Source organism: Aquila chrysaetos, chromosome 9, assembly GCF_900496995.4.
Source record: "Aquila chrysaetos chrysaetos chromosome 9, bAquChr1.4, whole genome shotgun sequence".
Classification (NCBI taxonomy): Eukaryota; Metazoa; Chordata; class Aves; order Accipitriformes; family Accipitridae; genus Aquila; species Aquila chrysaetos.
In genome coordinates this window covers 43,350,536-43,364,744 of record NC_044012.1, presented here as the reverse complement: position 1 = coordinate 43,364,744, position 14,209 = coordinate 43,350,536, and the positions used below count along the sequence as shown (strand labels likewise).

Sequence of the window (14,209 nt, the reverse complement as noted above, 5' to 3'; positions counted from 1 at the left end):
CTCGGAGGTTTGCATGGCCACAGGACAAGCATGTATAGAGAAGGGAGCAAAGTTTTGCAGCTCAAGTTAAGGACGCTGATGTTGCTTCAGATGTGAATGAGAACTACAAACTGGCCTGTTTTCACTAGGGTTAAAAAATGATGTGGTTTAAAAATCCTCCTCATCCTCTGAGAGCAGGCTCACCTTCAGTTCATGAAAGCATCCGGCACAAGGAGTTTGCCGCGTCCGTCTGTGCCGTGACATGCTTGCGCTGCTGAAAAATGAGACAGCTATTGCAACTAAAATACCTTCCGTAGAGGCTTCTTAATCCAGTGTCTTATCCTGGTGAAATCAGATTTATTTCTCCTTTATTTAAACATTGTTGGGCTTGGCAGGGCTGCTGTGTAATTAGGAGGAGTGTGAGGTGGGTCTTGAATAGTCTGAACAGCTCTTCTGTTCTTGCTTTTGCCTTGGGGCTGGCTTGTCCTTCGGTGGGTTTAGCAGGCGCTTGGCTAGTCATGCTGCTTTCTGCTAGTGGAACTGGCCAGGTCGGTTATGAAACTTTTGTCACGAAAGCTCAAATTCCTGTAATTGAACCGCATTTGGGATTGCACTAAAGCTTAGCCCTCATTGCTGAAAGCTTGTAAACCTGTAGCTGCATGCTCGCGTGTATGTGAGCTTTGCAGAGGGATGAGGCTGGGCTTGCACGGGAGCTGCGGAGCCAAACCTGGTCCCCAGAGCATCCCGAGGCAAGCCCGAATGCCGCTTCTGGGATATCACAGCACTGGGTGACTTGAGTGAGCAAAAATAAAAGCCCCATGTGCAATCCTGGTCTCGCTGAGGGTGCTGGAGCAGAACTGAGTGCTGCCCACTGCATCCTGCTCCCTGCTGCTTGCCTGGAGATGGAGACTGTAGACACAGGGAAGGATGAGCGAGCTCCTCCGCGTCTTTTCTAATTGCCCCAGCGCTTAACGCCGGCTTGTAATTAAGAGCCGCACAGGGCTGGAGGATGGCGGCGGGAGCTGGCTGGGGAGCTGAAAGCCTTCCCCCCGTGCCAAAGTGCTCTCGCCTGCGGCTCCTGGGGCCGGAGGGTCCATGTCTCGCTGGAGCCGCTGATTGCGGCGGTGGCTCCGACGCAGCAGGGCGAAGAGGAGCCGTCGAGTCCCCAGAGGGGGTATGGAGGCTTAATCAGCAATTCCCTGGACCGTCAGCATCCTTCCCTAGGGAGGGGTTTCCTCCTCCGAACGCTGCCAGACCCGGGGGGTGATGCCGGGGGACGGGGATGGCTTTGCAGCCAGGAGAATCTGGACTGCGTCGTCTTGGGATTGCGCGTGTTGCGTGCACGCAGCCGCAGGGGGAAAAGCCAGCCAAGGAGTCGGCATTTGTGGTGGGAGCTTGTCATCCTGCCTCGGGGGTGGACGGAGATGCCCGTGGCTGGATGGTGTCTTCCGGGACCTGGGCTCTGGGATTTTGGCCCCAGGCTGAAGTTCAGGAGGACAGATGACCCCACAGCCATCCCTTACCCCTGCGCATCACTATCTTTGGGAGGGCATCAAAGCACAAAAAAGGAGAAATTCCTTGATACGAGTCAGTCCTTCTCTAGCCTGATGTGATATGGGACAGTTTTTTTCACCTCCTGCAAAACTATGCTGCCAAATTTGGGCTCAGACACACGATCAAGCCACTTAATGTGTCACCACCACCGGTGGTCCCTGCCCATTTCCCTGCCCGGGGACCCTTTTTAAGCCAGCGGTGCATCCTAGGTGCCTGCTGGAGGATATAAAGGATGAAGAAGCAACCAATGTCATCCTCAGCTGTTGGCCAAAGGAGTCTAATGTATTTGTACTGAGCAGGGGGACCTTGAGGAGGTGGAGGAAAACACAGCCAAGGTTAGCTGAGGGGCTGGTGATTGTAACAAAGCCAGCCTGCTCCCATGGGCAATGACATTGGAGGCTTGGACACGGAGGTGGGCTGGAGGGGCTGTTTGGGGGCCAAACACCTGAAAACTGATTTCCAGGCCATTATTATAGGATGGCTTTGCTCAGCAGAGACGCTTAGAGGTCCCCAGTCCAATCTCCTGCTCAAACCACAGCAGGGCCATCTCGGGTGTCAGCTCTGGTGGGATTTACCGCAGCTAACACTTTGCCCCTGCTCTTTTAAGGTGTTTTGGTGTATCGGTCACAGCAAGGGCCCCAGCAGACCATGCATCCCCATCACCAGACCAGCAGAGCCGAAGCTCCCCCTCACCACTGTCCTGTGCCCAAATTGTGCCCTGCCGCCTGGCAGGGACAGGCATGAAGCCACCGTGCTGGCATTTCTCAGAGCAGGGTTAAAACCTGACTTTGCAAGGATGCTGTTCAGAAAACCAGGCTTAAATGCCCTGGGGAGAGCATGAGAGGGCTGTGGGGCTGCTCGCCAGTGGTGATGTTCCCCTCTGTGGTACCCACGGGTTTGGCTCTGTGTTTTGGCAGGCGGGAGAACAAACTGCGGATCCAGAACGGCTGGTTGTGCCACCTCGCCCCGGAGATCATCCGCCAGCTCTCGCCAGACACCGAGGAGGACAAGCTGCCCTTCTCCAAGCACTCGGATGTCTTTGCACTGGGGTGAGACCTCGCGGCAGGGCGGGCAGGCAGGCTGCAGAGAACCGGCGTGGTTGTGTCGGGTGTGAGCTGCCCTGAGCAGCTGGGAGGGGACGGAGACACTGCTCGCCACAACACTGATGGGACGCTGCCTGCGGGAATCCCCATCACTGGGCTCGGAGCACCTTCCCGCCTCAAGAAATTTAGAGTTAACCCTCCCCAAAATCACCAAATCCTCCTGTTTTGGCTATGCACCAGGGTGGCTCCGGGCAACGGGATCCGGAGTGTCCTGGGGATGCCAGCCTGGTGTAATCTCTTCCCTGCACCCTCCCGGGGTGGGTACCGATGAGAAGGTGCTCTGGATGTCAGCTGGGGATGCAGAGGGTTGGGGACACAGGTCTGGGAGCCCCCAGACACCCCAATTCTCCCCACCAGCCGGCTGCAGAGGGGCTGGCAGTGGTGGCTGCCACTGCAAGCCGGGGCTGCCAGGGGGAGGAGATGCCAGAAGGCCAAGAAGAGGAGAATTGATGAGTATCCTTCAGCGAACCGGCTCATCGCTCCTGCCGTTTATCTGAAAGCAAGCTTCCCTTACGGCATGAGCCCAAACACGCCCCGATTAAAACCTTTCTAGAGGTGGACGTAGGGCTGGGGGTTTTATCCAGCGGATTAATTTTCTTGTGGATACCTTAAAGGCTGCAGGGATTAGCACGCGTGGGGCTGTTATCGGAGGCGGTATTTCCATCAAAACCGCAGTAATTACAGCTGAAAGGGTCAGGCTTTTTTTTTTTTCCCCTCCCCAAGGTATAACTTTAGCACAAAAATAAAGAAGTAATTAAGGGATTGCATAGAACTGAGAGTCGGTTACTTAGACTTAGTTTTTTCTCTTTTTTTTTGACTGTGAGCTCTGCCCTTATGTAAAGCATGAGTTTCCTTAAAAGATTAAAAGATTTTCCCACACTTTTCCTCTTTCTTGTTTCTGCTGCCCTCCGCTGAGCCCAGGAGGCTCACAGATGATCTGGAGGGTTATTGCCATTGCCGCTTCCCTCTAGGGATTTGGGGATCAGCGACAGCAAGAGGAAAAGATCCTTTAAAGAAGACAGAAATGTTAAATTAAAGCATGTATGAGGGCGGCGCAGAGCGGGAGGCTGAGGCTGGTGGCGTTTGCTCGCTGAAGCCTTGAGAGTTCGTGGCAATAATTAATATTAGATATGTGGTCTTCTTGTGCAAAGGGAGATGGAGCAGCAGACCACCCTCCATAGCACCATCCATACCCTGGGAAATGCAGCCCAAATATTTTGGACGCATCTGAAAGAAAGAAGGTGAAAAATTAAGCCCCAAACTCCCAACTAGAAACTTGAATTTAACTGCATTGGATGCGTTCAGGCACCTTCAGAATCCCTGCTCCTGCCTGAGCATCTCGTCCTGTGCTGCTGGGACCTGCCCCTCTCCAGCCTCTCAATTTTTCTGCTTCCACAGTACTAACAGGCATCTCACATTATTCAAATTTTTGGAGATTTACAGCCAAACTGTGCATATTTTTCCAAAATCAGGAGAGCTGATTTTCAAACTCAGGAAGCCCCCCTATCCGAGAGTGATCTTTCATATATCAGACCCCCTCCACCAGATTTTTCCACCCTGATGCCATTTTAACCCCATTTCTTGCTGCTTTAACTGGCCGTGACAGCATCCATTGAAGGCAAAAGTAGGTCCAGGGAATTTGCCTTGGAAATCGGGGCTAGCACTGTGGGAGCTGGGGCTCATCCAGCCTCCAGGTGCCAGAAAATGAGGATGCAAAACTCCCAGGCGGTAGCGGGGGCGGAGGACCACGGGGGCGGCCGCCAACCCAGCCAGAGACGCCCTTGTTTCGGGATATTCCCTTGGATTTGGGAGTCCTCACGGGAAGGAAGGCTTGGCTTAGAGATGAGAGCAGTGCAGTGGCAGATGGTTGGGGGTTCACGTGTGCCATCACCCGGTGAGGGTGCTGGGGATGGTTCACGCCATGGCTTGGATGGCTTTTTGTGGCTTGGAGCGCTTTTTGCAGAGGAAAATGAAAAATTCGGAGTGAAAGCGAATGCTGGGGCTTGTCCTTTCCCCACACTCGCTGCCCTGCGCAGCTGGAGCAGATGGCAGGGTTAGAAACGCCAGCCCAGCAGCTGGACCATGTATTTACCTCCCGCATCATCTATTAAGCTGCTCCGCGGGCAGCGGGGCGAAGGGCTGTTGCAGCCCGGCAGGAGGTTCCCACTTGATGTAACAGACTGACTGGCAGCTCTGCCCGTGCCTCTGCCCGTGCTTCCCATCAACCTCCATCCTCCTGCCCACAGGCCAGGTTCTTCCCTGGTGTAAACTGGGGGCTGCAGCAGGCTGGTGGCTTGCTCTCGGTCAAGCCAACAGCCTCAGTTTCCCCATCTGGAAAATGGGAGCAGTGATATCTCTGTAATGAGTGCTGAGCATCTCTGGTGTCGTATCTAGGATGAAGCATCTCCTGGATGTCGGTGATTTTGGAGCAGGGAGAGATGGTGGATGTGGGTGCAATGGCTAGATGTATGCTCCAGGGATGTCCCCCATCTCCTCCCATCTCTAATCCTCGCTGTCTCCCAACAGCACGATCTGGTACGAGCTGCATGCACGGGAATGGCCCTTCAAGACGCAGCCGGCGGAGGCAATAATCTGGCAGGTGGGAAGAGGGATGAAGCCCAACCTCAGCCAGATCGGGATGGGCAAGGAGATCTCGGTAGGTGGTGTGGGGCAGGCGCTGGAGCCGTGTGTGTGTGTGTGCATGGAGTGGGATCGTGCCCCACTGGAGCACGCCCTGGGTGGAGGGTCCCTTTGAAAAACACTCTGTGCTGCCCAGGATCTGCCAGCAAAAAAGTAAGGGGTCCCTCCTTCTCCAGCCAGTGAGGCTTGGTCCTGCTGCTGTGGCACGAGTATCAGCTCAGCTTGCACACCCCTTCTGCCCCAGCCCTTCGCAAGGATGTAGTGATGGAGACAGGGTTCTCGTGGGATGGATGCATCCCCTCAACTGCAGCCCTTTGCAAGGATGCAGTGATGGAGACGGGGTCCTCGCAGGGTGGGTGCTGGGTGCGAGGGTTGTAGTGGGAGAGGGACTGGCTCTGTTTGCTCACGCGCTCGCCCTGTGCAGGACATCCTCCTCTTCTGCTGGGCCTATGAGCAAGAGGAGAGACCCACCTTCACCAAGCTCATGGACATGCTGGAGAAACTGCCAAAGCGCAACCGTCGCCTTTCCCACCCCGGGCACTTCTGGAAGTCGGCGGAGTAAGTCCCTGCCCCTGCCTGTCCTTCCCTGTGCCAGCAGGCAGCTCTGCCTGCGCTCCCCAAGACCCCCCTGTCACAGCTGAACGGCTGGGACTGGCACTGGGGGAACACAGGGATGAGCTCTGGGTACCTTCAATGCCACCTGGGTGGGCAAGGGTGGGTAGGAAGGGTGGTCACAGAGTGCTGTGCCCATGCCAGCTGTCACTGCGATGCTGGCTGTCTTCACTGGGGTAAAAAAGCCTGTGAAAGTAGATGGAGATGATCAGGAGGAGCCTGGCGATGTGCTCCGTGAACACCGGGAGGAAGAAGCAGGGTAGGTCCAGCGGCAGGCTGGAGCCAGGACCCTGGGGACGTCTCCTTTGGGGACATTGGCCAAGGCTCCTGTGCCTGCCCGTGCACCGTGCTCAGAGCAGTTTTCCTTCCCTGGAAGGTTTTTTTTCCTTCTTTTGCCCAGACTAATTGATGCGGGGGGGATGACCTGCCCAGGGTCCCTCCCCAGACCTGCAGCCTGTGTCAGCTGTCGCAGCTTCCAGTGGTGGGAGAAGGGGAAGGTCTCTTTTTCTCCTGCAGACAGCGCGTGGCCAAGTCCCGCTCCGTTTCATTGCTTTGGCTTAGTCACATCTCTCTGCTTCAGCAACCGCAGCGTAAATGGGTCCCCAGCCAGGGTTTCAGGATCTGGCCTGTTAGTAACAGCAGGAAAAATGCAGAAGAATCACTTAGAAACTCATTTTCTTCCCTGGAATTCATCATATTATGACAAATAGGACCAAAAGCCTAACCCATGTGGAGGTTGCGTGCACAGGGGGGCATTTTTCCTTCTCCAGGCACGCATCCCCGGCCTGTGGAGGCTGGAAATGGGCATGGTGGGAGGGGAGGGAAAGGTGAGATAAGGGAGAGAAGCGAGGATACTTTGGACTGCTTCAAGCATCCCCCTTGGACCCCGCTGAGGGTTGGAGATGCCGATTTCTCCTCCCGCATCTGATAACAAACCTCCTCGCTTCTGTATCTCTGTGGCAAGTGCGGGCGGCCCCAAGGTTACGGGTGCAGCAAAAGCTGCCGGAGTGTCCCCTGTGCCACCTCCCATCCCCGTGTGCTCGGGGCTGACGAGGAGCTCCTGGGAACAGCACAAAGCCAGCGGTCAGATGGCCCCCAAATCACCCGGAACGTAAGCTGCTAATCAGGAGGGAAGTTAATTACCAACCCGTGCTCCAAGCAGGCACCAGGGTGGCTCCGGCAGCCGGGCAAGGAAAGCTGAAGGTTGATGAACCCCAAAGCAGCAGGCTGTGTAATTGCCTAGTTGGGTTTGGGAAGGTTTTTGCAATCACGGAGCCATGCTCTGCCTGCCACTGGCTTTGGCTGCCCGGCAGCTTCCCCTTAATTACGGGCCCCCTCTTTTGCTAAACGTGAAGTGGGGGGGAGGATGCTTCAGCTCGGTGCTCGCTTTCCATCCGAGCTGCCTCCTTCCTTAGGGACTTGGCTCCGGCCGCTCTTCCCATGTTAGGTGCCAGCTTCCCCGTGGGGTAAAAAACCCCTCGGGGGTCCTGCTGCTGGGAGAGTTTGCGTGTATGTGGATGGGGTGAGGTGTGTGGTACCCAATAAGCCCTTTCCCCTCTAGACAATACTAAACCTGAGAGCTGCCTGCACCAGGAAAACCCAAACCAGGCTGGTGCACGGCTTTGTCCGGGGGCAGCCCCGTGGCAAAGCCATTTGGGGAGGCTTTTTACAATGTGCTGCCTTGCAAAAACCCACGGTGCCGCGGAACAAAGCGCCCAGCGCTGACTCTGCCATGTTGTGTCCCTTCCAGGCTGTGACGGGAGGAGTTAAGGGACGGTGCCTTCCTCCCCCTGCAGTTCTCCTCTTCTTCTCCGCTTCCCACCCTGTGTTACAGAGGAGCAGCGGGCACCACGGGCCGACAGCGGGATGGGAATGAGCCTCTTCCCCCGCAGAGTTTCACCCCATGAAGCCTCTGCAAGGGCTGGAGGAACCGAGCCGGCGGCCGAGCCCCGGGAACGCCCGGCTGCGGTGGGATGGGGACGGCAAGCGGCTCTCTGTGCACATGGGGTCGGGTCTCGGGCTGGTTCCCCGCCGAGCAGGGGCAACCCATGAGGCAGACGGCTTCAATTTAACCCCAGGGCTCCTCTGATCCCAATCGGCATGGTCAGTGCTCGTAATGCTGGGTTGGGGAGGGGTTGCTTCTTGGTTCTTGGTGGGTTTATTTAATTTCCTTTATTATTTTTTTTTTTAATGGAAAAAAAAGAAGGAAAATGTTGCTGATTCATGAGTTTAGCGCTGGAACCTGCCGCGGCCAGGGAGTGCCGCCGCTATTAGCTGCCCCCCGTGGGGAAATGCATCTGCAGAGCCGGAGCTGGAGGAGTCCTGCTCCCCCGCGCCTCGGCAGCCCCTTCATGGGCAGCGGTGACCTTTCACAAGTGGCCTCTCTACCTCCCGGCCATGCCCACTTACGTTTCCCCCCTGGGGTCTCCGTCTCGGCAGGGCACATCTCCACATTCCTGTTAATTTAGCTGTTTGCCCCGGTGTGTATCTAATCAGCGAGCCTTTCCCTCTCACCCTCCCCGGCGCTTCTTTGCTCTTGGCTTTGATCTTTGCTCCCAAAGGTGCTGCCGAAGCCCCAGGTTTGGGGATGCTCTGGGACTGGGCAGAGCGGGGCGGCTGGGGTTGGGGTCCTTCCCCTCTCCCGTTGCCTTCCCCGGGCCCGGTGCCGGAGCCAGGGATGCAGACAGGCTCTGGTTGTACAGAGCATCTCCCTTCCCAGCCCCAGCACGGGAGCCGTGGACATCTCAGCTGAACAAACAGCCATGCCCAGGACCGTTTTTCCTTGCATATTCATCTTCCATCAGCCAAATCCCAGACCTCACCAAAGAGATGATCTTTGGGCAGCGTCTCAGAGCCGGTGTTGCCATCTGAATACCGTGTGCTGGTATTTCCCTCTCCCCATCAGCTGGGATGGGCCCTCGAGCCCATTAGATGAGCTGTCAAGTGACAGATGATAGCAAATTGCGTTTTCAGGCCCTTATTGAGCGTAATTGCTTGACAGGAACCATCCTGAATAATTCAATCGTAGTCTAAGTTAGCTTTAATTTGGAGACATGACGAGGCTCTGCAAACTAACTAGCCCTGGTTTGTTTGCTGCTCCTCTAACTCCCCCGTGCTGGCATTTGAACCACTTTAGCATAAGTAAATGAAGATTAGAAACCTAATTGCAGCTAGGAAGAGATGTTACTTTAATCATGGGGGTCTGTACGAAGGTGCTTTTATTTCTTAAAATTTGCACACGTGCATATGTATAAAATCTGAGGTGGGCAGGAGCAGGGGGAGTGAATCTGGCCTCCAAGCGTGCTGGCAGGGGGTCGGTCTGGATGAGTCTCCTGCTGATGCTTTTGGGGCATTTGCTGTGCCATGCGGTCGCATCTCGCTCTCAGATGTTTTGCATGAAGTGGGGATGAGGCAGGATCACCTGCTTCTGCCTTTGACGCTGAGGCCAAGTGGGAGGAGCAGGCGAGGGCAGGATGAGCCCTCGTTTGTGCTAATTGCCCCCTGCACCAGGCAGTACGGGCGGTTTGTGGTCCCTGGGTGTGATGCTACAGAGCTCAGCGTAGGTGGCTGAGCATCACCTCATCCCGGTGATGAAGAAGGATGTTCCATGGCTGTTTGCCCTCTGCCTCCTCCACATTCCACCTCTTCCATCGTTAACACCCCCCCCCCCATCTTCTTCATCCTGCCGCAGGAGCGATGTCCTCTGCCGCCCGTCCTCCCCATCCCAACCCTTCCCTGCTGTCTCATGCCCCCTCCATCCTCTGCGTGTGTGCGCACGTGTGCCATAAACGTTGCACTAAGCCTCAGAGTCTCTCTGAGTTTTCACCAATGCCTTCACCTGCGGTGGTGCCGCCGGGGTCTGTGGGAGGGAGCACACTCCCGTCGCCGGAGGTCTCGGCTGCCGGGGGGGCGCGGGGAGGTCTCACCATGAAATCACCGGTCCCAAAACCACATTCAGATGGAGCGATGGCTGTAGAAAGGTGGTGTCCTTCTCACTCGGTGGTTTTAGTTTCTAAGCAGGCGTGAACTTCCTAGGCGAGCAGTAGCAAGTGGAACGTGTTGGAAGGATGAAGGAGGTGATACCATGGGCGATGCTCAGCACTGGGGCTGGCAAAATGCTGTAGCTTGATAGACGTTGTGCAGATTCATGGTGGAAAGTACAACGTCCGTCTTGAAAGACTTGCTGTGGGTTTGCTCTCTGTGCCCCAAGCCCACTACTTGCCTCGAAAGTCTCACCTTGACATGTCCCTCCTACAGGGTCTCACTAGCCCTTGGCAGACGCCTGCTCTATTTTATCAGCCGAGACTCAAGGAAACAAGTGAACTGATGAGCATGTTGGTTTGGTTACCCCACGGCATCAGGTCCTCACCAGGAGCACAGGGCTCTCTGCAGCAGCCTCGGCCAAACACTTCTCCCCTGGATTTTGGGCACCTGAAAGGAGCAAAGTGCTCCTATAGCCAACAAATCTTGCCAACTCTTCCCTCATCTCCCTCCTCTTTCTCCCCCCCTTCCCTCACTGTAACGTCTCAGCCGGGCCACGAGCAGAGCCATTGCACAATAGTATCGACAGAAAAATAGCTGCCCTGTATTTATCATAAATTAGCTCAGAAGAGCAGCTCCTTCCCTTCCATTCAGCGCAGCAACGGTTGTTTATGCAGCCGTGTTATTTGCATCATGCCTTCTTATTTTCGAAAGTCTTAATTATTAAAAAAAACCAAACCAACAAATCTTACTTTTTTTTTGTTGTTGTTCTTTGTTTTTTGACTCTGGCTTTGTGAGGGTTTTTTTTTCCCCCGGTTTAAAAATATCCAGCCCTTCAGCAGGGAGAGAATGTAGGAGAAGCTCTCCACAATGCCCTCTAATAGGAGATCCGAAGGAGCGAGAAGGTCCATCCGGTGGCTCAGTTTAGCTGCGTGAGCTAGAGGAGAGACAAGGGTTATTTCCAGATGCGCCAGGCGAAAGCGGAGCCAATTTTAGCACGGTGGTGGTTTGAGCAGCAGCTTGAGACGTCGGGAACCATCCCCAACCCCAGGGTACATCCCCGGGCTCTTGCAGCGGAGCAGCCCCAGCAATGCTCTCCTGGCCTTGCTCCTCCAGCTTTCAGCTGCTTCACCCTTTCGGTCACGCTCCGAGGCTCTTCCCCGAGCTTCCCAGTCCCTGAGCTTGCTGCTGTCTGAGTTTTTTTCCAGCGTTTCAGTGCTCATGGGGAACACGGTGTTTGGGGCTGGGTAGTGAAGCCGCTACCAGTGATGGAAGTGGGGGTGCTGCATGGCCCTGAAGCACTATGTCCTCCTTTGGCTGCTAAATTATAGCCCCTGGTCCTGCTGCTGCTTCTACCCACCTTTCCTCCCAAATTATCCAAATCCTCGCTGAGCCATGACTGGGTGGCTCCTGGGGATGCTGAGCTCAGAGTCCAGCCCCGATGACTTTTATCCAGTACTTGACCACAGCAGGAGCCGAGATGATTAAGATTTAAGGCAGACGGGAGGCAGAAATGAATGTCTTGGAGGCGGAGGAGCTGCTCAGTCTTTGCTAGATGCTATGGAAGAGTTGGTGGAAGGCTTGGTCTCTTTGGCCACGCTAAAGAGAAGGGTGATGTGATGGTGGTGCCATGAGATGCTGTCTGCACCCCCCAAGTGCCGCGGGGAGCCCCAGGTCAAGCCCACTAGCGGCCAGCGCTCTGCTGGGCGCCTTCGCTTTCCTTCCTCCTTTCTTCGCCACTTACTTATTTTAATTTATTTTTAATTTTTTTTTTTTTTTTTTTTGCAAATAGTGATTCTTTGGGAAGCTTGGTCAGCTGCAAAAGCCTTCTTTAATTTCCAGTCTCTGTAAAGTACGCTGTTACATTTTCTTGTACATAAGGTATATATAAATATATATACATATCTCTATATGTATGTATATAGATATATACATATATAATGAGCTCTAAATCCTGTACAGTTTCAAACTGAACTCGATGGCCTGCTTTGTTTTCTCTGTGTTAGTTCTGACCGTTGCAGAATGAGCTGACTTTCATTTCCCTTTTCCTCTTTCCCTTTTCTTTTTATAAATATATACATAAATATATATATATATATTTTGTTGTCGTTGTTGCAAAACTCTCGTCACTGGAAAAGAACAGTTGATTCTGGTGCAAAAAAATTATCACCCACAAACCAACAAAAAAAATTGCTGAGAAAGGCACGATGGATCTCCCCGATGTAAATTTGTACAGTAACATTTATAACGTTTTCTACACTTGAAGAAAGTATTTATAATTTCAGCTGTCTGACTGAGTGCGAATCTCTGTGACCTGCAGAAATGGATAGCCATTTGTTCCCGTGGTTTCTCGTGCAGTGTTTGGTGAGGTGACAGTGTATGAATTATTTATGCCAATAAAAAAAAAAAAAAAACAAAACCCTTTGAAAACCATTGCACCCCTGTGCTGCTCCGCGTCCCCGCGCCGCCGCCCGCTCCCTGCCCTCTCCTTGCTCTGCAGCGGCATCGCATCCCGGTGATGGGGTGAGAGTATTTGTCCGTGGCGGGGTCTGGACCACTCTCCTCCCTCAGACCCCCGGGAGCATCTCAGTGCCAAACTCTGGTCCAGCGACGCTCAGGGGGAAGCACGGCGCTGCCGAACCCCCCCTCCTCCTCTTTCCCACCGTGTCGGCTCACAACCTTTGGGGACGATAATTCACGGCGAACATTTGGCTGGGAGCCGCAGGGAGATGCGGCAGCCGAAAACGTGGCAGTCGGGCAAATTATGGGGGCAGGCAGCAGATAAATCTCCACGCGGCTCTGCTCGGTGGAGGGGCTGGGGCCAGGGTGGGGTGTGTGCCGGGGGGGGATGCTCCTCCCCAGCCAGACCCCCGTGGGGACGGCTGAGCCCGGTGATGAAGCGCTGGAGGCTCTTCGCATCTGCTGCTTTGTTTGCTTGCTTCTCCCATGCTGTTTTACTGGGGGGGCTGCCATAAATCTGCAAAACAGCCCGTTGGAAAGCAGCGGCGGCGTTCGCTTGCGGGGCTGGCGCAGGCGGTAGCCGATGGTAGGAGATGGAGAAGAAAGTTGTGGAGGGCTCGTGTTGCTTCCCCCCCCCCCCCCCCCTTCCCTCCTCGCTATCACCTGAGTGCTTGAAAGGTAAAATAATGATGGCTCACCATTAATAAACCATGAACACTCAACACTTCTCCTGTCGAGGGCTTTTCATCTTTCAAAGCCTGCAGGAGCCGGTAACCAATTAGACCAGGCACATCCCAGGTGGGGACCGGCGGTGGGGCCAGCCAGGGGGATTTTCCTGCGAAGGATGGAAGGGGGTTGCTGTGATCAGGCATGGATTTCCCAGAGGAGATAGAAACAGGGTATTTGGGGGTAAAGAACCACCACCTGATGCCCTCTCCATGCTGGGGACTTTGCCACCCTCCCCGGCTCCCTCGCAGGCTAAATGGGATGCTGGCTGCATCGTGGTGTCACCATCTCTTGCATATATGCAATAAACAGGGGGTTAAACCCTGCTGGTGGTTCCCCTGGTGTAAATCTGGAGGGCTCCCACCAGTCTGGAGCATAACTGGTTGGCACTGGTGTGTAACTGGGCAGCCAGGGCCCTGGTGGTTCCAGGGACGGAGCCGCTAATTGAAACGCCGGCGGCAGCACCGAGCCCCTGCTGAGCCCAGCGCAGGGATGCTGAGCTCGCTCCTGGCTTGTGGCTAATGAGATGCCAGCACCGGGATGGGGATAAATGTGCAATATATCCCCAAAACAGTCTTAACAATGGCGTTGGTGGATTAGAGGAGCTTCTGAATACATATCTGCATATATACACGCGCGCGCGCGTGTGTGTGTGTTTCAGAGAGCCACATGAATACGCACACGTGTCCGTAATCTCCTTCTTGCTGTTGATGAATCACAAGCCATTAATACTTCACAAGCAAAGAACAAACGCAGGGAGTGAAAGAGGAGCTAAAACCCCAGGACGCCGGCTCTATACCTCCTACCGCCGCTCCCAGGCGAGCCCACGGCAATGCTGCAGGACCACGGGTCGGGGCTCAGGGTGGGCACCGTTCCCACGTGGGAGCTGGGTGCCGGCGGCATCGGCACGATGGGGGTGCAGCCAGCCTGGCTGGAGCGAGAGGGTACCATCATCAAAGGGGGCTGTTGGCTTTGGGCTAGCAACTCCTTTGGGGTCAGCTATGTTGATGGAGAAGGGGGAGAGCAGAGGGCATCTGCATTTTCACCAGGGAGGGTGGCTTCAGAGATGTCCCCATGTGTCCCGGGTGCTGCTTGGGTGACCCACCCTCCCACCGGACACACAGAGGCTTACTATACACACGTCTCTTCCTCGA

General features: G+C 54.9%; 1 protein-coding gene across 3 annotated transcripts in view; it reads left to right on the top strand.

The window, feature by feature from the left end:
• The window catches only part of KSR2 (kinase suppressor of ras 2), an 88,601-nt gene extending 76,302 nt beyond the window's left edge, over nt 1-12,299 (top strand). For 2 of the 3 annotated variants that reach the window (XM_030026279.2, XM_030026276.2), the window contains 4 exons: nt 2,451-2,582; nt 5,163-5,292; nt 5,701-5,834; nt 7,639-12,299. In XM_030026279.2, the coding sequence (XP_029882139.1) occupies nt 2,451-2,582; nt 5,163-5,292; nt 5,701-5,834; nt 7,639-7,645 (403 nt within the window). In that variant the 3' untranslated portion in view covers nt 7,646-12,299. Of the gene's footprint in view, nt 1-2,450; nt 2,583-5,162; nt 5,293-5,700; nt 5,839-7,638 lie in introns of those variants that run through there. The other variant, XM_030026278.1, reaches the window with a different exon arrangement.
• Nucleotides 12,300-14,209: the final 1,910 nt, after the last annotated feature.